Genomic DNA, 19881 nt, shown 5'->3' on the forward strand with positions numbered 1-19881 from the left:
CCATAAAGAATTCAGGAAAAAACAATATTCTTGTATTGCATTTTCCAGTATTGTTTGGTATTGTTCTGGTATTGAATTTAGAAAATAATCCGGCAAAACAAGAACAATACCGGAAATCCGGTATTATTTTTCGGTCTTGTTCTTGAAATACACTCTATTCTAGAACAAAAATTAAAAAACCGTTTAACTCGTCTCAACAAGGCAAACAACTTTTATATTGACCTCAAAGTGGTAGGTCAAAGGTCAAGGTCATAAAATTGATTCTTGATTTAAAACTCGAATTTGAAATTGAAAATACCGGTCACTGTCGTGACACGACTCTGGCCTGATTTGCCCTAACAAGCACCTGCAGACCTAAGGCGCGGCGCGCGGCCGCCGGACGCTCCGGCCGCTAACCTAGAACCACACCATTTTATGTATAAAATTGGTCTTTCAGCACGCTACGACCGGTCTGGAAAATACTGAAATTTTTTATTTTTTTCAGAGCCATTTTTGTAGAGTACAAAAAATTTAGTTAAAAACATTAAAATTTGGATTGGAGTTTTTCCTCATTTTATTAAAAAAAAAGGAAACGTCGAAAACCCTTGTTTTTCGAGGTTGTTAAAAAACGATGATCGACTAAATCTCGACTTCTAATCATCTGCCCTGCCAAAAATCTTCATTAGCAAATGGACCACTAAAACCCGAGATTCGGGTGGCACAAAGTTCCAGAGGTAGAAAAAAGCAGAAATTGGGGTTGGTGGGTGACCACCCCTAAAACCCGTTGGCTGTCTAGGGGAAGTTGAGACGAGCCAAACGGTTTGAAATTTTTGCAATTCTGATGGCTCAAATCCGAGATTTGGTGATGCGTTTTATTTGATAAAAGAGAGGTTAAGTTGCGACACAATTTATCAGAGTGCTTCTTGGATAATGCACGAAAACTTTGCAATTTATTTTTGATAATTTGCTGTCAACAGATGTCGCCACCTCAAATTACAATCGCTATTTTAATTTAAGAAACGAAAAACGACGCGTTCCAGTCTCGTATTTTTTTCCAAGTCAAAAATCGACAGATTTCTTTCTTATATTGGTTTTTTAATTCATTAAATACCGGTCGTATTATGTAGTTAAATCGGTTGGCATTGATAGCTCAAAAAAAGTTCTGTGTCGTGGAAATCGGTTTATCAGCTTCGCTTTCTATTTTAATTTTGAAATTTGATCGATTGATTTGCTGGCTCTCGGGCATGCTGGCAGAGAAATGTGCCATTTCTCCGTTTCTGTTGCATGTATCAAGTATCACGTCAAATCATTTTTTGAAATGAGCGGCATTCAGTCTCAAATTTAATGTCTGGAGTCGTTTAACCGATTAGTTTTAGGTAACGTCAGTAAAAAAATAAAACCTCCTCCTGTAAAATCGTGAAAAGTGCAGGTTTACCTTTTGTTCGCTGACGCAGAATGCATAAATTACTTTTTTCCGGACGCGTAACGATTGCCGGCTTTGGATTAGCTTAAATTGTTCGACGTGCCACCAGCGAGGGGGTTGGAACTATTTTCTTAAGGTCGTTTGTTAAAGGATGAACAGGGAAGGTACAGCTTTGGATATTTTTTGTGTATACTTGCGCACGACGCTGCCAGTCGTGGTAAAAATAAAAATTCACGCACCAGAAGAGGCGTGTCGCGAATTGTTAATGTTGACGAACTCATTTGATGGATTAAGTTATCTCAAGATTCAATGAATTACTTAGATTTTGTTAAAAGAAGCATCTAGTAGAAAAAAGCCGACAGTATGGAAGTGCTCATCCGTATAAACAATCAGACTGCCGGCCGTGACAAACTTGCAAGGTTTATTTTTAATACATAGTACATATGCAAAAATATTCTGAATTAATTAACTCAATATCCAGGCTGCTCCAGTACATGAGCAGAGCCCTGTGGGCGATTCTGGAGGGCCGGCCTCGAGTGGTACACAAACTTCAGGGTCTCGAGTACGCCCTGTCAACGTTCCGCAAGCTGCTTCGGTGGGGTCGGTGCATCGAAGCCCTGCACTCAGCCCTGCAGGCCTTTTCGCACCCTGACGTGGTGCAACGCACCCTGCTTGCCATCGGACGCATTTCCAACGCGTGCTTCATGTTCGCCGACCATCTTTTGTGGCTCGGCAGGGCCGGGCTCGCCAAGGTCGACGCTAAAAAGTGGACTAGCATCTCCAACAGGTGACATATTTTATTTTGCCACATATTGTCCCTTATGTAAGAGGGAAATTTAATTCCAGGTACTGGCTGTACTCTCTGACGGTGAACCTGGTGCGAGATTTTATTGCCCTGAAGGAGGCGAAAGAGCGCAAGGGCTCGATCGTGAGCGAAGGAGCCTGGATTGTGGATACTGTTAAAAACAGCTGCGACTTGCTCATTCCCCTGACGGCCATGAACCACCTGAAACTCGGCCCAGCCAGCATTGGTCTCCTGGGCGTGGCCTCCTCGATCGCGGGCCTCCTGCCCATGGTGCATGCGCCGTTTAAAATCTAAATGATTTTTAATTATGCTTGTTGATTTTGCTCATTTTATACTTTTGTTACAAAAATAAATTTAAGGAACGGTTATAGCAAACGCTGTGATGTATTCAATTTAACGAATAGCAAATTTATCAACTAGAAAACTACAGAAATAAATTCAATTTTGTTGGCATGGAATGTTGTTTAGGAAGCACGAGGATCAGACAACCTAGAATATTAAATAGTTAAGTAAGCCCTTGTACAGAAATTAAGCGAGCCTTTGCTAGGGCTAGACAAACTTACTTGTGAATGGTGATGTGGGGCTGGGCAGCTAGGTTCAGTTCTTGAGGCGTGAAGAAGATGAACTGATTAGTGGGACGGCTGTCCGCCTCCCTCAGCAACATGTCCGTTGCTTTGCGCCTGTTGAAAAGATAAGTCACAACTAAAAATAATAATTTACTAGAGGGTCAGACCTGTTGGCCATGTCCATGAACACGTCAAACTCGTCGAGCATGTAGAATGGAACGAGCAGTTTGTTCCAGACGGCCAGCACCAGGGCCACGGTCGTGAAGGAACGTTCGCCACCTGATAAGTTTCTAGCGCCCTCGCCTGATCTTCCCTTGAAATTGGTCGAGATCGACATGGTCTGTTTCTCAAGATTGACCTCCAATTTTCCCTGAAATCAAATCATCACACACCAGTCACATTTAAAATTATTTGACGCGCACCTCGATTGGTTGCGAGCCGAAAAGGTTGGAGAAGTACAGGTTGATGTGAACAAAGGTGTTCATGACGGCATTCCCGTAGAAGGAGACACGCTTTTTCATGCTATCTTCCATCTCGGCCAAGTTTTTGGCCACCAGCTGCAAGTTTTCTGTGTCTTTGGCAACCTTTTCATCGAGGCGTTCCACCTCGGCCTTTACCACGTCCACATCCTCCAGCTCAGCGTTCAATTTCTGCAAATAAAGCAAAATTTGTGTGATCATTACACCTTTCTTGGCCTATTTTCTGCCCATTTCTACAGCCTGATTTTTAATTCTTCAAAATAACCGACCTTGATGACCGAATTCTGGCGTTCAATCTCCCTCAAAATGCTGCTTCGGTCCTTCTGAGTGTTGACACGCTCTCCGACCACGTTGGCAGCAGCCGCAGCATCGGCAACCTTCTTTCTCTGGGTGGTCAGTTCCGCCTCCAGCTGCACTCTCTTCTCAGCCATCACTTTCTGACGCTGCTTGCGCCTCTGAGCATTGTCCTCCTCGTCCTCAAGCTTGCGCTCCAACTGCCGCTTTCGCATCTCGCATTGACTGCATTTCTCATCCAACACCTCAAATTAAATATCAAAACACTACTTTCAATACGGCATCATATTTGAGTTAAAAATTTAGGACCAAGGTTCAGAAAAATTTCTGAATTTTCTGATTATTTAGCCTTCAGGGTAAATTAATGGCTCCTCCATAAATTCTAAACTATTTTTAATAAACAGAAATCATTTGGTTTTAAAAAAGAATTAAAAAGTTAGTTATTTTTTAGTCACCTTCATTAAGATTATCATAAATTAAAAAATTCACCTTTCAACAGGTTTGTCTTTTCAATTTAATATGAAAATAATAACCATTTGAAGTTAAGAGTTAGCGAACAGCAGAAGCTCCCATCCGGAGCAACCGCGGCTCGAACAGGCATACTCTAGACTGAGGTGCCCATGCGACACTGAGGGCCGTTGTAACACAGGTTAAATTCAATTAACTTTATTTCCAAATCATTCCTTAGACGCCCGAGAGTTGTTGATATAAATTTATAAAAAAAAAAACTTTGAAGTGGTGGTCCAGAGCGGAAGTTTTGATACGTTCTTGGCATCAAAATTCTTAATTTCTTACAGTCAATATATATAGTTTAGAGTTACCCTAAATTCTGCAGCGAGTTGTTTCAGTTCGACCTCATACTGCTTCTTTATGGCCTCTTGTTCACTTCGGGCCTCGGAAGCGTGTTCCCTTTGTGACTGAATCTCTGCAATTTTCATCTCGTTTTCTTCCAACTCTTCTTGCTGCGGATTGACGATAAATTGGAATGAACAAACCAAACAATTATACACACCAGGGTTTGCAAGTTGTCAACCGAATTGACCGGTTGCTGGTTTTCTGCGACGCGAATGGCAGCCGTCAGTCGCTCCACGGTTTGATCCAGTTCCTTGCGTCGCGTCTCGTGAGCAGCGACTTGCTCCTTGTGCTTTTTGTAGTCGTCCTCTCTCTGCCGCCACTCTTCCTCGGCACTCTTTCGCTCCTCAGCAGCCTGAGCCACGCGTTGCTCGTACAAGGCGATGTTGGCTTCCGTGCTTTTGACCAAGATTTGCACCTAAATTTTTCAATAAATTACCTAATCACACAGGTTGGCTTTTAAAATGCATACATCTCCCTCCTTGCCGTAGACCTTGAAGTTGGGAGAAGGAAACACCTGCTCTGCATCCTTGGTCACAATCAACGAGCAGTTGCTAGGCACCCTGCAAAATTATTCTTAAAAATGCTGCAAAATTTTTAATGTTTACTTCCTTGAAACAAAATTGAATCGGTTCTTAACCTATTGCTATTTTCTCGCCAGAAAGAATTTTCAGCTGTTTTGTTTTAATTATTTTGACATTTCATAACTTGATATTAGAAATTCAGCACAAAACCGTTCCAAGGATTTTTTAACTCTCGGTTTAGTGATAAACTCCAACTCTTAATTTGAATAATGCAACAAAGTGGAGCATCCAGGAATGAACCTTTATTCAAATAAATGACTTTAAAAATATGCTAAGAATTGTGCTGAAAGAACCATGAAAATTGGCTCAAAAGCCAATCAATATTAATCCGAAGCACTTTCACGAATCTAATTCAATGGTGCAATATAACTTACGTCTCACTACTCTGCATCATCTCAATGGCCTTCCTAGTGTCAGCGCAGAGCAAAACGTTTTCTACACGACGTTGGTCAAGGAAGAAATTGAACAGTCTGGGATCCTCAATGTCAAGAATGTCGAGCAGACTGAGCAGGCCCTGCGGAGGGAACGGTAATCTTCCCTTCGTAGGAATTATTTAATTTGCATACAGGTGGTGCAACTGCCTTGGTGTTCTGAATGTCAAAAGGATGGTCAAAGAATTTGCTGACGACGCACTGCACGGGCCGCCCAACGATCCTACGCGCCAGGCCGTCCAGCACATTCTTGTCGTCGAAGTTGTCGCAGAAGAAAACCTGCATTTCCGATCTCAGCAGGTTTTCCACGGCCAAACTCCAAGAGTAATCCTTCAGCTTCAACTGATACAACGCAGTCAATGACGGATTCTCGGATCTGGATTTCTGAAGTGCTTACGTGCAAGCCAATCGGCCCAACAGGTTTGTGCTTGAACGATCCCTGTTGAGCGGCACGGTCCACTTCTCTCAACAAGTCAGGCATTTTGGGTCCGAAGACTGGTGGAATCGCAGAAGCGCTGCTCTCTCGACGTACACGTGCGAAGTTTTGCTCAGCATTTCCTAAGAATTTTTGTAAACCAAACTTGATTACAAAACTGACTTCTGAACGCATGAAAATTCTAAATTAAAATCAGGTTTTGCTTAAGCCACAGCAACGTTTTAAATAACATTGATATAGTTTTCATAAAAATGATGAGTAAAAAATATTGAAAAAAGGAACAGGCAAAAATACAAATCCCTGATTAATTTATGTCCCAGGTTAAGGCAGTTTGTTACCCGGCAACAACTTAAATATATTTTGGTCTCATGCCATAAGTTTGATGTAGAGGGAATTATTCAGCCGAGAGAAGAGAAATTGGCTGTCATTATTCAGTAGTTGCTTTCAAAACACTGGACAAGCAACTAAATTAATATTATTTAATTAATAATATGAATGAGACGTGAATAAATATTACTGAGTCCACTTCTGGTTGATTCCATGTGTTCTTTGGCATTGGCGGCCCAGTGCTGCAGATCTCTCATTTGACGCCTTTCTACGTCGAGCTGTTCCACAAGCGGCGTGAGTTCCTGAAGCGCCGCTGCAAGATTGCTTTTATTTTGTTCCAGCTGCTCCTGTTCCCTGGCCCTCTTCCTAGTCTCCGCATCACTCGACCTGGCAATTGAGAATTAATATGAGGGAGCAAGCCCAAAGGCGAATTCTCACTGATTGGCAATTCTTGCAATTTCCGCCTGCAGGTCCTTCCTCTCTCTGTTCAACACACTGATCTGTCCATCGAGAGACTGCATCGACCGACGTAGTTCATCAATCCTGTTTTGGGCATCCAGGTGCATCTTGTACTTGAGGTCCTTGTCCTGCTTTTTCTGGGTGTACAAGTTCCTAGCGTTCCTCCAGTCTTCGATCTCCAACCTGACGCAGAGAGAGTTTTCAATAAATTGGACATCATTTTCGAGCTTTTAATACTTCAGCTGATCTTGGACTTTGCTCCTCTCGTCTGCAAGCTTGTCGATTTTGGTTTGGAATGAATTCTGCTCAGAGCAGAGGGCATCCAGTCGGCCAGACAGCTGCAGCTCCTTTTCCTCCTCCTCTCGAACACCAGCCCAGGCCAGTTCCAGCTGCAACCTTTCTAGTTTTGACGAGGCCTGATGAGTTTTCTCGTGCTGCTTCACTTTCTGCTTCCAAGTTTTCAGCTCTTCTTCCACTCGCTTCAGACTAGCCGCCATTTGCGACTTCTTTTTGACCAGACCAGACACCTGATTTATTTTTTAACAATAAAAAACCGATTAATCTATTCAATTTTCTGCGCAATCAGGATACTATACCTTATCCTTCAGTTCAGCCAATCGGACCTTGATGGCAGAGACTCCAGTTCCCTGCTCGATCAATGTGAACATTTGGCTCGGTTTGTTGTTGTGCAGAAACGTCTTCATCGTCTCCTGAGTAAGCAGGGCAAACGGGTTGGGCAGGTTGATGTTCAACGCCTGCAGCACCTCTCCCAGTTCAGATTTGGAGCAAGTGACTACGTTCCCAGAGGCCAAACCCACCGTCAGTCGGTTTGCTCCTTTGGCTGATAGAAAAAATTGCACTATTTTAAAATTAACTCAAGCTAATGTGATCCAGACCTGCGATGGTTCTGGTGAGGACAATGAGCAGTCCGTATCTGTCCATCTTGTACGAGTTGGGTCCCTGATTGGACAGCGTGATTTTCACGACCGCCTGTCGGCAGCCCAGCTTGACAAAGGCGGCCAGAGAACGACCACGCGCAGTGTCCGACGCCTTGGTTCCTAAGACCACCATCAGGGCAGCCATGATGGCGGATTTCCCGCTGCCGTTCTTGCCAACCACCATGTTCACCCTAGGATTCAGTTCCAGGACTAGGTGACTGTGGCACATGAAATTGGTCAGTTCCACCTTCTTGATGATGCCGGCTAAGCCCTGATTATGTATATCAAAAATGTTAAATTGTTAGAAAATTAATGTGTAAAGCACATACTTGTGCATCTCGCCGGCTCAACTGAGAAGATTTACCCTTTCTGGACATTTTGGTACAACCTAGAACGAAAAATGTACATATGATACATAAAATTGGAAAATTTCGCACACTTTAAAATATGTAACAATAACGCATTGTACATTTTTACATAATGTTATTATTTCGTGACATTGCATACATACATTGACCGATGACATTGTATGTAATTTTAAGTACATAATTATTATAATTAACAAAAATTTTGGGCCCATACACGTTCATTCACTCAAGTTATAAAATGGGAAACCAATTATTATGCTTGATTAACAACATGCACACTTCTATTTTTTTTTATCTCTGATTGAATTGCAAGCCTGGATTCACCTTTATCACTGCAGCTGAATTTAATTCAAGCAGAAAACTCAACGCTGATTGTGAGCCTAGCCATTCCTCAATAACAAGCCAGCCAGATGGCCAAAATTGAGCTGATTGAGGATTGAGCTAACTTTTCAATGGAGAATTCCTCAAGACTGGCGTGAGTCGCTTGGCTTCGCTTCCTTCTCTATAATCTGCTGCTCTGTTCAGTTCAGACAACAGGAAATGGCAGGCGCTGGTTTGCTGCGACAGTCCCTAAAACTGATTGAAACCGAACCGAACCGAAAAAAATCCTCTTGTTGACAAACGGGTCATGCTGCCTGCAGAAGGCGGGATGCGGAATTCCAGCAACACGTAGCCAATCAGAGCGCTGGAAATGTTTGATGCGCAAACCCTTCAGCTGATTGTTGTTGTGAGTGTGAGCATGAGCAGCGCGAAAAGTGACTGTGACTGCAACGCAACGGGCAACCGGTTATAATAAAAAATTAGCGAAAATTAGCTTAATGTACAGAACTAGAGTCCTTAGGACTCTAACAAGAACGAGTGCGATTGAACATCGAAAATCGAAAATTCTGTTGCGTATCATGACCAATGGCTGACTCTCAGTCAGGGTTGCTACAAATCGCACTTCTTATAATAAAATGTAGTGTAGAAATCGTTTTTTTTTCAATTTTTACTAGTTTCTTGCTGGCAATATTTGCACCTGTTTTCAATAATTTTCTAATTATTATTAGATCATGACCTCGACTTAAAAATTGTCAGAAATTTTTGGAGAAATAGAGGCAGAAAATAGCAGTTTTAAATAATATATTTATGCTCAGTAGAGAAATTTTTGACAACTCTGACTGCCAATTTCAAATTTTCACAGGAGGAAAATTGAACAATTCATTTCTTGCGCAAGAAAAAGGTAAAAATCTTGAGGTTAAAACCAGTGGATAAAAACTCTGCTTGCCTGAGTGGACTCGTTCCACTCCTACTGACACTAGAAAATGCTATTGCAATTCATGATTTTTATTTCATGGGCGTTTCTTTAAAAAAAGCTCGATTTTTATGAAAGAATTAAGTTTATTATTTGAACTATCAGATCATTCATTTGGAAATTTAAAATCACACAAACCGATTGATATAAAGTAACATCATGTTGTTTGATTATAGGAACCGCTCTTTTCATCTCTCTCTCTCAAAGACACATAATTGTGAAGCGTTGGTGGCAACCTATTCCTCAGGCTTTCAATCTTTTGAAACAACTCCTGCCCACTCGACGAACTGCAACCAATCGAACTGCGGAGAGCTATTCTGCTCAACTGCTTTAGAGAGCTGGGCTTGCGGCGCATTTGTTTCAGAAAGCCTTGCCACGTGCCTTCGTCATTTTCTTGATACAGTTTCATTTGAATTACATTCTCAATGAAGGTTTCAATTACAGAGCAAATTCTTTTTCCATGGGGAAGACCAAATTCAATCAGCATTGGGAACAGAAATTTAAAATATTCCACCTTGCGTCCGATCACGCTGTCCAGGACGTACACAGGACTGGGCCACCAGTACATCAAAAGGTTTCGTAGGAGGGGCACGCAGCGAGCAAAGACGGCCAGAGATATTGCGTCCGGGATGGTGTACAGAGATCTGAAAACAAAAATGCAAAAGTTGTACCCCCATATATACGTGCTTGCATAGTCACAAAGCTGCACTCTTTTAACACGCACCTGCACGATATTCTTGACACAAAAGTTGGCTCTGCTCCATTTTCGATCAGCATTCGAGCCATGCGTAAAATTCTGTCGGCGTGTAAGGGGTTCCTCGACTGCCAGGCAAGGGCAGTAAGGGGTGGGATGTCGCCGTATGTGGTGTTGCAGTTCTTCGAGAGCAGATCCCTCAGCTCGTCCTCAGTGTGCTCATTAATATTATACATCAATAAAAATGACACAAGGCTGGCACTAGTCCACATGATTTTTTGATCATTGTGTTCAGGACGCATGGTGTCGGAGACATCCACCAAACATCCATCGAAGTCACGTGAACGAAGTTGATAATTATTCGTCAGGAAGCTCGTCGAAACTGTTTGGACGTCCATTATGCAGTCTTCTAGCTCGTGCACGAGTGTTCAGTTAAGACTGAAATATTTAAAAAAAAATTTCATTGATAGTTATCAATCACAACCAAAAAATATATACATAATATAATATATTATTTGAAAATAGTACATAATACGACATAATATATCATACATACGTAATGTGCAATGCACGAAAAAATATTTAAGAGAAACAGAACGATATCTGTTATATATATATATGTATATATTTTCTTTTAAATAAGGAATTCCAGAGATTAGCTACGCTAATTGAATGCGTGAAAAGTAGATTATATTAATTTAAATTAGCGGATTCAACAAAAATAGGTATGTATTTGCGCAATATCCCTCTTATTACCATAGGTCAGCGAACGAGCGAAAAACAATCACATTATCAAACAAACAAACAGTTATTACATAATAATCACTTACCCAAATGGAAAACGAGATTAAAGATCGCCGTAATTAAGCGGACGAACCAATGCTGGATCGCAATATTAATTAATTTGAGAGTAAATCTAAAAATTCCAAGGAATGGCGGTCCCACGTGTAAGGAGTGAGGAAGCGTCGATGTTACCATGTGAGTTGTGACTGTTGAGGCTCAAAACTATCAGTTGCTATGCGCAAGCGTCGAGAGCCAATCACCGCGCGTCCAGTGCGCTTGTTTCCTGATCATCCAATCACAGTGCGAGTAGCTTTGGCGCGCATCACATTACATTGATCACATGGCTCTCCATTCTCAAAACAAAACATTCGTGTTTGTGTTTATGTTTTTTGTGGCTCTAATATTTTGGTCATTTTCCGCGTATTTATGAGATTGCAGAAAAATTTTGAGGCGCAATGAATGGGCCAGGAATTAGTTTGTTTCAAGGCACTGAACTCAGGTTGAATCAAACAAATCCTGAGGAGGAGGAGGCCGAATTAGCTGAGGAGGAAAAACGGAAGAATGCGGAGGCAAGTCATTTTGCTCTGCCCTTCACTGACGCCTGATAAATAATCTCTGTTGGTCTACATACAGCTTCGAAATCTGCTTAACGGTGCCTTTGATGACTTGGACATTAACGATGCAGACCTCAGTTTCACCAGCAGCAAAAATCTGAATGACTATTCACTTCCGGCAGGTAAGATTTATTTTGACAGAAGTTTTCCAAGAATTAATGTTTAAATTTTCAGGAGGAGCCTCTTCAGAAGAAGATTTGTACCAAGTTAATCCCAAGAGATCAACCAATGGGCTTTCCAATGGCCATGGGGATGGTACCGAATTGTCCGCTCATTACAACCACTGCTACCACAACAAAGGTTCCTGCGTGGACTCGTCTGCAAGCTCAAGCCCTACCAAGCGGAAAGTCACTGCATCAGGTGATGCCCAGCAGCTGGCTGTTATGTATGAGGTGCGGATGAGAGAAATTGTAAGGCTGCAAGACATGTTAGAAGCCAACAAAAAAGAGGCAAATGACAGAATCGAGCGCCTTGGCCACAAGATTTTGCAGTTGGAGGCTGAGAGAGTGGCTACCAACAGCTCGCTAACACAAACTCAGACTCTTCTTGGTAGTTTTATTTGATTTTAGTGTAAATTTTGCTAATTATTTGTCAACAGTGTCTGCTAAAGAACAAGTTCAGGGGCTAAAAAAGGAGGTGGATTCGCTAAGAAAACAAAATCAGGATCTGGATGAAATTCGAGAAGAGGTTAATCTACTATATTTTTTAATTATTGAATTACACTAATTTCCATATTTGTTTTATTTCAGCTCGAGCAAGACCGGCTGATCATGAGAGCAAACATGGAAAGTCTTAACTCCAAACTGGCCGCAATGGAAAAAATCTCAGCTGAAACGTCAGGCGCTCAGCAAGCAGACATGATTATCAGGTCGTTGGAGGAGCGGCAACGCAAGGAAATTATCTCATACCAAGTACAAATTGAAGAGATGAAAGAAAAGCTAAGCTACGCGGTACATATACAGTTTGCGAAAATTCTTTTTATATTTGAAAATATCCAATCAACAGGCTGACAACATCCGAAGCCAAGAGCGACGCAATGCAGAGCTTTCGAGACAGCAGGAAGTCATGTTGCTAGAGAAAGCTGACACGATAAATGGTCTATCTAGAGCGCTGGCTCAAAGTCAACAGCACTGCCAGGAACTTATGGCGGCTGACAGAACCAATTCTTCTGTGGAGATCAGGCGTTTGAAAGACACTTTGAAGCAGCAAGAAGTATTTGATCATCATCCTGAATATTCAGATTGAACTAAATTATTTCTGTTGTTCACAGAGTGCGATTGAAAAGTACAAAATGGACATCGACCACTTGGAAACCATGGTCGGCTTGAATGTCTTGACGTCTGACTCTGCTGCAGTCACCAGTGGCAAGGCGAGTTTTTACAAGACTGGCCTCGACTCTGTGGACAGTCTGAGAGAAGAGCTGGCTAAATCTCTGCGCTACCACGAAGCCCGCAGAGCTGAGATAAAACAGCTTCAGTACACAATTCAGGAGAAGGAAAATTCTGCAAAGGCCTGGTTGCAGCAGGAGGACCGATACAAAAAGGAATTAACTGAGTTTAAGGTTTGTTAACAAAATCACTTATTTCCCACTTCATTTTTTGTGAATTCAATTTAATTAGTTTCACACAGCTAAATTTTTCTACTTGTAAATTCATCATATTGGATGGAGCAGAGCTGTTAATTGTACTGAAATAATAAGAAATTAGGATTTTTGTGATGGCAAATTTTGAACGGTTGAAAAAAAATTTAAAATATGTGACTAAAATTTCGTTTCAATGGCTTTTTCTAAGTGAGCTAAATAAAATTTGCGTAAGGAATTTTTTTTTAAACTGACTGGGTAAAATCTGGAAGAAATGCAACCCTGTATCAAAGAATCATCCGATTCGTTTGAAATATACTGAAACTATCAAATACTAATATAAATTTGTTCTTGCCTGCATTTATCACAAAATTCCCATTTTTTTTACAGACAATGGTTAATATCTTTTCTATTTTTAGTTAAAATCGATGACAAATTAACGATAAAGGAAAAGGCTAGGAATGGAACAAATATTTTCCAAATTAACTTTAAATAGATTACTCAACTTGTTCGGTTCTCTGAAAAAGATAACGGATTAATTTTAAAGTGTTTTTCTTTGTAAGGTGAATTTAATTTAGTCCCTTGGAATATGCAACAAAAAACCACGTTGACATCTGATTTTGAGAACGCCTATGTTAATGTTTTAATCCTTATGAAACGTAAAAATAATCATTTGTGATTTACTTTGGTTTTTATGTATCTTTTTAATTTTAGGCCTCTCATGCAAAGCTCAAGAAGCTGCAATAAATTGGAAGGGTTGCGTTTCCAAAGCGTAGGATATTAGTGCAAAATTGCATCTATTCTACATTTTACAAGTAGCTTTTCCTATTTTCATGCGTCTAAAAACAAAGGTTAAAGAGAAAGAGAACTGGGCAATCTTTTTGACAATCTTCCGCATTACTCATTTTTCCAGGGTTGCCAATTTATAATATGTCAATTACTTCCAGGCTGAATGTGACAAACTTGCCAATGATCTTGCGAGGACAAAGAATCGACCAAGTGATGACCAGCTGAGGTATGTGCAGTGAAATACAAAACTTTTGGATTGAAGTCAAGGGGAAGGGTGCAAATGCAAATGAAAGACTGGTTTAGTGTCAGTACAAGTTGGGTGTTTATTCAGGATCGTAATGCCACATAGTTATCCAAGTCCAGAAAGATAGGAATTTTTTGTTGTTTGATGCTGGAATCATGAAATATGGGCTCTTATATTTAACACATCAGATCCGATAAAAAATGCCACATCATGAATTAAATTTGAACTACACTATTCAGTCGAGCTATTGGAATCAGTCAAATTGTAAGAGTCAGAGACATTCAAACCAGTTGAATCAGTCGAGTGGTCATCATCATCTGTCAATTGCTCGTCATCTCCAGATACAGGACCACCAAGGGTGCTATCAGGCATTTGTGTCGGAGAGATAGGGGCATATACAGGGTTGTACAAAGGAGAATTAGGGGTATACGTAGGAGAGGAAGGAGGGTATGTAGGAGAGGTGGGGGCAAATGCAGGGGAGTGATGGATGTACAAAGGAGAGTTAGGGGCATACGTAGGAGAGGTAGGAGGGTATGAAGGAGAGGTGGGGGCAAATGCGGGGGAGTGAGGGTTGTACAAAGGAGAGTTAGGGGTATACGTAGGAGAGGTAGGAGGGTATGAAGGAGAGGTGGGGGCAAATGCAGAGGAGTGAGGGTTGTGCAAAGGAGAGTTAGGGTTATACGTAGGAGAGGTAGGAGGGTATGAAGGAGAGGTGGGGGCAAATGCAGAGGAGTGAGGGTTGTGCAAAGGAGAGTTAGGGGTATACGTAGGAGAGGTGGGGGCAAATTCAGGGGAGCGAGCGTTGTACAAAGGAGAGTTAGTGGCATACGTAGGGCCAAATTGAAGAAAGGTAGGATATGCAGGGGAGGAGGGGAAATCTTCAGGAGAGCTTGGGTCGTATGGAGGAACGGTGTGGGCGGGTGCAGGTGCGGTAAGGGAAAATTCAGGAGAGCTAGGGTCGTATGAAGGAACGGTGTGGGCGGGTGCAGGTGCGGTAAGGGAAAATTCAGGAGATCTAGGGTCGTATGAAGGAACGGTGGGGGCGGGTGCAGTAGAGGTAGGTTGTAATCCGGGAGTGGTAGGTTGAAATCTGGGCATGTACGAAGGAGAGCCAGGCAAATGAACGCCAGGTGTATAGCCAGGAGAGTAACGTCCGTAAGGATAGTGAGGATCGGGTTCAGGCTCGGGCTCGGGCTCCTCGTTACTTTGGTTTGGATTCAATTTCCTGGCCAACTTTCTCTCTTTGGCACGTGTTTTGCGTGATTGATTCTTCATCTTCCTGGTTTTCTTGGGTTGCTCCTCCTCAGGCCCCTTGTCGATTCGGGGCGGCCACCACGACGTCAGTCTCATCTTGGCCAGAGGATCCTCGTCAAGCTGAATCCTGAGCACTGTGCCCGCCGGGATGTCAATCTCGCCCATCCTGACGTAATTATCCATCTCCTCAGGCCCGAAGAAAACGCGGTAGTGTCCATCAGGCGCTTGGGACGTTGTGAAGAACCAGGTTTTGAGAGTTCTGACGTCCGTGTACGGCTGGCACTCGTATGGGCCCAAAACGAGCTCCCCCACAACGTTTCTACCAGCAAATTTGAGGAAAATGTTTCTCGGAAACGAGTCGCTGTATCTTATCAGGGTGATGCTGTCACCTCTAGTGATGTTGTACGTTTTGAGAGGCAGGCCAGGCTCGATCACTCGGCTCGCAACAAAGAGCATCCTCGCTACTTTTCCCTTCTGGGCTGCGAGTTCTTGCTCGAACTTGTTGGGTTCGATCTTTTCGTACAAGACAGACGCATTGGCAGTGTCAAAGGCGTCCGAGTCAACTCCCAAGACGAACTCGGTGTTGTCTGACTTGTCGCGAACTACCACGTAACTGAACGAGTTGCTGACAGCCACCGAAATTCTCCACCTGGTTCCTTTGACTTCGATTTCGCTCATCATGTCTGTGTCGGCAAGGACGTGTTTGCCACTAAGATACAGAGTCTGGAACTGCCACGGGATACCTGTGGCTTTTTGGATGTACGTTTTCACCTTTCTCACAGAGTCCGTAGGATTAAAGCGAACCAAGAAGGATTTTGTGTCCAGCAGAAGATTGGTTACCCAAATGAATCGCGTTGGAGCCCTGTAAATTATTTGTTTCAGTTATGTGATCATGGAATGCTATACACGCATGTGTACGTACCTTTTCTTATAATAAGGTCGGTCAACCATGGCAATTTTTCGTTCATCCTCGTGCCGAAGTGCGTTTTCCCTCGCCAACCTCGTACTCTTGTTGTATTTCTTCACGATCATGCCACGATATTTGGCATTCAACTTCTTCTTCATCTTGCGGCCCATGATGATGGAAAATCAATCCAACGTCAAAGCAAATTCTTCCTGTCTGTCATGCGGCAACGGCAGCTTTGGTTCTGTTAGTGTGTTCTGTGTTGTTGTTTATTTGAATACTTCGAGGGTTGGCAATATCAATATCGATACATCAAAAAAATTTGATATGTCAAATATCATATCAGTTATCATGGCTGATATTTGATATATCATATCAGGCTGATATTGATATCTAAGTCGGATATCAAGGTTGATATTAGTTGACATTTTTGACCGACAGATGGCATTTTTCATGCCGGTTTTCGCATAAAAGTTTAGGATCAAACTGTACTTTCCGTCCCCAAACATGGGCGTAACCGATATTGAAGTTTTCGCAATGCACAAAGGCGCGAAAAATGTCTCAGCTGATCGATCACAGATGATCTCTCAGCTGTGGTCAGCTTATAGTAGCTTTTGTGTTGAATGAAAATTATATTAAATTGTTTGTAAACAATGGTCAGCAACGTCAGGTAGGTCAGGTAAAACCCTGACAACAATAAAGGCCACCCACGCCAGCTGATCGGTCACAGATGACCTCTGTCAGCTGGCAGTACCACATTTACTTGTTGAATTAAAATGATATGTAACAAATTGTTTGTAAACAATGATTTTAGATTTCAATGGTGAATAATTAAGAACTTATTGTAACTAATCCAATCAAAATGTGTACAAATAGCGCAAATAATATTGCGAAAATTGCTCTGATGATGGCATAGCCCCAAATTAAAAATTGAAATACTTAATACAAAACAGCTGCTACGGTTTAAAGTAATTTCATTCTGATTTCTCTTATGTGTATCTATTAAACTCAATTATTTATTACCAGATAAAGGTTGAAAAGCACATTATGATGTGGAGAAAAACACCCCAATATTTTAATTTGAAGAAAAATTGACGCTCTCACATTATCAGCTGATTTTGTAAACATCAAACTCAAAAATTAATTTTAAATGGCACAATTAAATTATAATATTTTATTTATTACCTAATAATAGCTATTAATTAATTAATTAGACACCCATGTGGCGGGTAGGGGGGAAGGGAAAGCAGCCAGATGCAAATTTTGGCGCCATATGGTGGGATCCGACACACCCCCTTCTCAAACATCTGTTTTAAAGGCGCGCAACATTTAAATTATTTAAATACTCATCCCATATGCCTGCGGAAAACCGCCATTTTTCAAATGTTTTCTTATTTAACCGATATTTATGATAAAACCGGTGAAAAATGCTTAAAAAATCGGTTTTTAAGCCTTAAAAATAGCCATATCCGGTTTCGGTTCATCCGGCAGCCATTTTTTGATCATCTGGAAATATCATCGTTGATATATCAAATTTTGATATTTTTTCGCTGATATATCAGTGATATTGATATTTCAAATATCATATCAAATATCGATAATTGATATTGTTTTTTTCACAAAGTCACAACCCTACTTCGAGCGTGTGCGTTGTGCGTGTGCGGGGGAAAAATTTGGGGCCTCGCCCACTTTTTTTAATGGTGCGCGGGAAACAAGCACTAATAGAGTAATAATAATAAAATTGCATGCACCGTGCACAAGCCGCTGTGATTCAGGGTTTTAAATAATATATAAAGATAGTTATTTGATATTATTACATATGTACATATACCATGCAAATATTATTTTGGAATTTTTAACCACTTTTTGAAATAGATTGTTTTAGAACCTTTTCATTAATGGTTTTTAATCAGCTATAAATGGTGTTACCCTCAAATTTAGTGTTGATCGTCTTGATTTTAATAAATAATTAATTCTTCTTCCAACTGGTGCCCTATTTAGGAGAATTTAATTTAATTTAACAATTTGTTGCTATCTTTTGTTTTGAAAAACAAAAATTGCCTTTTTTTCAGCGAGGAAAATTCGGCACTGAAAATCTCGCACTTGGAAACAGCCATTGAACGACTTCAAGCGCAGAACGTCCAGCTGGCGGAGAGTTCGGTGGAGCTGCAGCGAATTTGTGATGAAGAGAAGTTCAAAGTGATCGACGACCACAGCCGCGAGTATTTGTGTTTCCACCACGATGCTGTGGCCAAAGCTCGGCAAGAGGAGCGGGACAAAGTGCAGAGCGAAATTCAAAAATTAAAGTAAGATTCAGGCTGAACGCTTACCTTTTATCTTTTATACACAATCTAAAACAGGTGCGAGTTGGAATTGGCTCTGGAGGATGCAGACAAGTCGAAGCAAGCGTACATCAACTTGGTCACCACCAAAAATGCAGTTGCCACGGAGCTGGAGAGCCAGCGCAAGATTTTAGGGAAGCTGCAGAACCAGGTTGGCTCAAATGCCAACCCAAAACACGAACTGGGAGACATGCAGCTGGCTGCATACGAGGAGAGAGTGCGAAGGGAGATTGAAAATGGTATTCAGTTTATTTTATTGGTTAGAACAATTTAAAACTGGATTCTTCAGCAAAGAAAGAAATGCTTGACGAAGTGGTGAAGGAGAAGGAAGCTCTGAAGGCTGAAGCTAAAATTGAGGCCGAGAAGGAACTGGAAATAAAAATCCTTGAAGCTATTGAGAGTGCTAGAAAGGACTGGCTGAAAGATTCCAATGGGTCAAAAATAAGAGACGAGGTAAATGAAAAAAAAATAAATAAAAATAATTTGATCCCTATTGAGCTTTTGAACGGCAATTTCTTGCCATGGCAAACACAACTAAATATATTATTTTTCATTTTTACAGCTTGAAGCAGAAGTGGAGAGACTGAAATCCCAGTTGGAAAAGCAGGTGGAAGAGGCAAAACTGCAGAAGAAACAACTGGAAGACCGCCTCTGGTCTCACTTCCACGAAGAGCTGATGCGGCTGGACCAGTTCCAGGCTGACTCAAAATTAACACGAGCTTCAGACCAACCGAGCGAGCGACAAAACGAAAATGACACGCCGTTGAGGAAGACGCACTCTCTGAACAACCTGGAGACTCGTGCCGAGCTGGAGGAGTGCGTGAAGAAGCTGAGCCACGAACTGGAAGAGACGAAGACAGTGCACTCGCAGCGGCTGATGGAGCTGCAGGAACTGCTGTTCAACAAGCAGAAGGAAATGGAGGAGTTCAAGCAGCGGATGCTCGAGTACACGAGGAGTTTGCACGAAGGCCGTGAAAAGCAGAATGAGCAGTACATCGGCGCGCTGAAGAAGGAAATAGAGTGTTTGAATGAAGAACTGAGTAAGAAAGCGCATTCTGAGGATCTCAAGAGGCTGAAACACGAAAAAATGAGGGCAGCAGAGGAGGTGGCCAAGCTGAGGAGAGCTGTGGAGAAGTACAAGGAAAAAATTACTCAGGCCAAAGATTACTATGAGCGGAGGGAGGATCTCATCACAGAGCAGTTCAAACAGAAGGAGCGCGAATACTTCAATTTGCTTCTAAAACTCAAGAATGAGGTTGATTCGTTTGAAATCCTCGCACCGATTTCTCACACTCAGGAGGAACATCCTGTTAAATTGTAGTTAGATGATTCCGTGATGAAAAGTGGGACCAATTTTTACTTTGAAATCAAGGGGCCAGAACAAAAATGCTCAGCACTTTTGTCATTGTGAAAATAAAAGCAATATATTTCAACAATTTATTT

The 19881-nt window shown here is 41.7% G+C and overlaps 5 protein-coding genes across 6 annotated transcripts; 2 read left to right on the forward strand and 3 right to left on the reverse strand.

Annotated features, from left to right (window-relative positions):
- Positions 1-903: 903 nt before the first annotated feature.
- Pex11 (peroxin 11) lies at positions 904-2660 on the forward strand. Its single transcript, XM_065478069.1, has 3 exons — positions 904-1821; positions 1884-2189; positions 2249-2660. The coding sequence occupies exons 1-3, from the start codon at positions 1766-1768 to the stop codon at positions 2499-2501; spliced, it is 615 nt and encodes a 204-aa protein (XP_065334141.1). The 5' UTR covers positions 904-1765; the 3' UTR covers positions 2502-2660.
- On the reverse strand, positions 2593-8530 carry SMC6 (Structural maintenance of chromosomes 6). 2 transcript variants are annotated; one of them, XM_065478056.1, is made up of 18 exons: positions 8388-8530; positions 7903-7961; positions 7532-7844; positions 7232-7476; positions 6873-7162; positions 6615-6818; positions 6367-6563; positions 5811-5971; positions 5549-5755; positions 5357-5496; positions 4871-4961; positions 4559-4816; positions 4368-4508; positions 3522-3791; positions 3196-3423; positions 2941-3143; positions 2771-2887; positions 2593-2696 (listed from the first exon to the last, which is right to left on the reverse strand). In XM_065478056.1, the coding sequence occupies exons 2-18, from the start codon at positions 7948-7950 to the stop codon at positions 2672-2674; spliced, it is 3138 nt and encodes a 1045-aa protein (XP_065334128.1). In that variant the 5' UTR covers positions 7951-7961; positions 8388-8530; the 3' UTR covers positions 2593-2671. The 2 variants fall into 2 exon arrangements, with proteins under 2 accessions (XP_065334128.1, XP_065334127.1); XM_065478055.1 differs by having other exon boundaries at positions 8266-8405.
- Positions 8531-9308: 778 nt separating this feature from the next.
- On the reverse strand, positions 9309-10913 carry LOC135935603 (uncharacterized). The gene is made up of 3 exons (XM_065478067.1): positions 10760-10913; positions 9960-10367; positions 9309-9879 (listed from the first exon to the last, which is right to left on the reverse strand). Exons 2-3 carry the CDS (start codon positions 10325-10327, stop codon positions 9393-9395), a joined length of 855 nt encoding a protein of 284 aa, XP_065334139.1. The 5' UTR covers positions 10328-10367; positions 10760-10913; the 3' UTR covers positions 9309-9392.
- Positions 10914-11074: 161 nt separating this feature from the next.
- Positions 11075-19874, forward strand: LOC135935596 (myosin-11-like). The gene is made up of 12 exons (XM_065478057.1): positions 11075-11281; positions 11346-11448; positions 11501-11875; positions 11925-12013; positions 12076-12276; positions 12332-12538; positions 12597-12887; positions 13853-13920; positions 18169-18402; positions 18457-18677; positions 18728-18891; positions 19001-19874. The coding sequence occupies exons 1-12, from the start codon at positions 11168-11170 to the stop codon at positions 19757-19759; spliced, it is 2826 nt and encodes a 941-aa protein (XP_065334129.1). The 5' UTR covers positions 11075-11167; the 3' UTR covers positions 19760-19874.
- Positions 13993-16380, reverse strand: LOC135935600 (zonadhesin-like). Its single transcript, XM_065478061.1, has 2 exons — positions 16115-16380; positions 13993-16054 (listed from the first exon to the last, which is right to left on the reverse strand). Exons 1-2 carry the CDS (start codon positions 16267-16269, stop codon positions 14170-14172), a joined length of 2040 nt encoding a protein of 679 aa, XP_065334133.1. The 5' UTR covers positions 16270-16380; the 3' UTR covers positions 13993-14169.
- Positions 19875-19881: the final 7 nt, after the last annotated feature.

The sequence above is a fragment of the Cloeon dipterum genome, chromosome 2 (assembly GCF_949628265.1).
Source record: "Cloeon dipterum chromosome 2, ieCloDipt1.1, whole genome shotgun sequence".
In the NCBI taxonomy this organism is placed as follows: Eukaryota; Metazoa; Arthropoda; class Insecta; order Ephemeroptera; family Baetidae; genus Cloeon; species Cloeon dipterum.

What these genes read in the sequence shown, in the direction of transcription:
- Pex11 (XM_065478069.1), top strand. Translation starts at nt 1,766, where the DNA reads ATGGAAGTGCTCATCCGTATAAACAATCAGACTGCCGGCCGTGACAAA. An exon ending in GGCCGTGACAAACTTGCAAG is followed by an intron (nt 1,822 to 1,883) that starts GTTTATTTTTAA and finishes CTCAATATCCAG; the next exon opens with GCTGCTCCAGTACATGAGCA. An exon ending in TGGACTAGCATCTCCAACAG is followed by an intron (nt 2,190 to 2,248) that starts GTGACATATTTT and finishes ATTTAATTCCAG; the next exon opens with GTACTGGCTGTACTCTCTGA.
- SMC6 (XM_065478056.1), bottom strand. Translation starts at nt 7,950, where the DNA reads ATGTCCAGAAAGGGTAAATCTTCTCAGTTGAGCCGGCGAGATGCACAA. An exon ending in CCTCACCAGAACCATCGCAG is followed by an intron (nt 7,477 to 7,531) that starts GTCTGGATCACA and finishes TTTTTCTATCAG; the next exon opens with CCAAAGGAGCAAACCGACTG. An exon ending in TTGGGCCGATTGGCTTGCAC is followed by an intron (nt 5,756 to 5,810) that starts GTAAGCACTTCA and finishes GCGTTGTATCAG; the next exon opens with TTGAAGCTGAAGGATTACTC.
- LOC135935603 (XM_065478067.1), bottom strand. Translation starts at nt 10,327, where the DNA reads ATGGACGTCCAAACAGTTTCGACGAGCTTCCTGACGAATAATTATCAA. An exon ending in GTGTCAAGAATATCGTGCAG is followed by an intron (nt 9,880 to 9,959) that starts GTGCGTGTTAAA and finishes TTTTGTTTTCAG; the next exon opens with ATCTCTGTACACCATCCCGG.
- LOC135935596 (XM_065478057.1), top strand. Translation starts at nt 11,168, where the DNA reads ATGAATGGGCCAGGAATTAGTTTGTTTCAAGGCACTGAACTCAGGTTG. An exon ending in ACACTTTGAAGCAGCAAGAA is followed by an intron (nt 12,539 to 12,596) that starts GTATTTGATCAT and finishes TGTTGTTCACAG; the next exon opens with AGTGCGATTGAAAAGTACAA. An exon ending in GGTCAAAAATAAGAGACGAG is followed by an intron (nt 18,892 to 19,000) that starts GTAAATGAAAAA and finishes TCATTTTTACAG; the next exon opens with CTTGAAGCAGAAGTGGAGAG.
- LOC135935600 (XM_065478061.1), bottom strand. Translation starts at nt 16,269, where the DNA reads ATGGGCCGCAAGATGAAGAAGAAGTTGAATGCCAAATATCGTGGCATG. An exon ending in CGACCTTATTATAAGAAAAG is followed by an intron (nt 16,055 to 16,114) that starts GTACGTACACAT and finishes AATAATTTACAG; the next exon opens with GGCTCCAACGCGATTCATTT.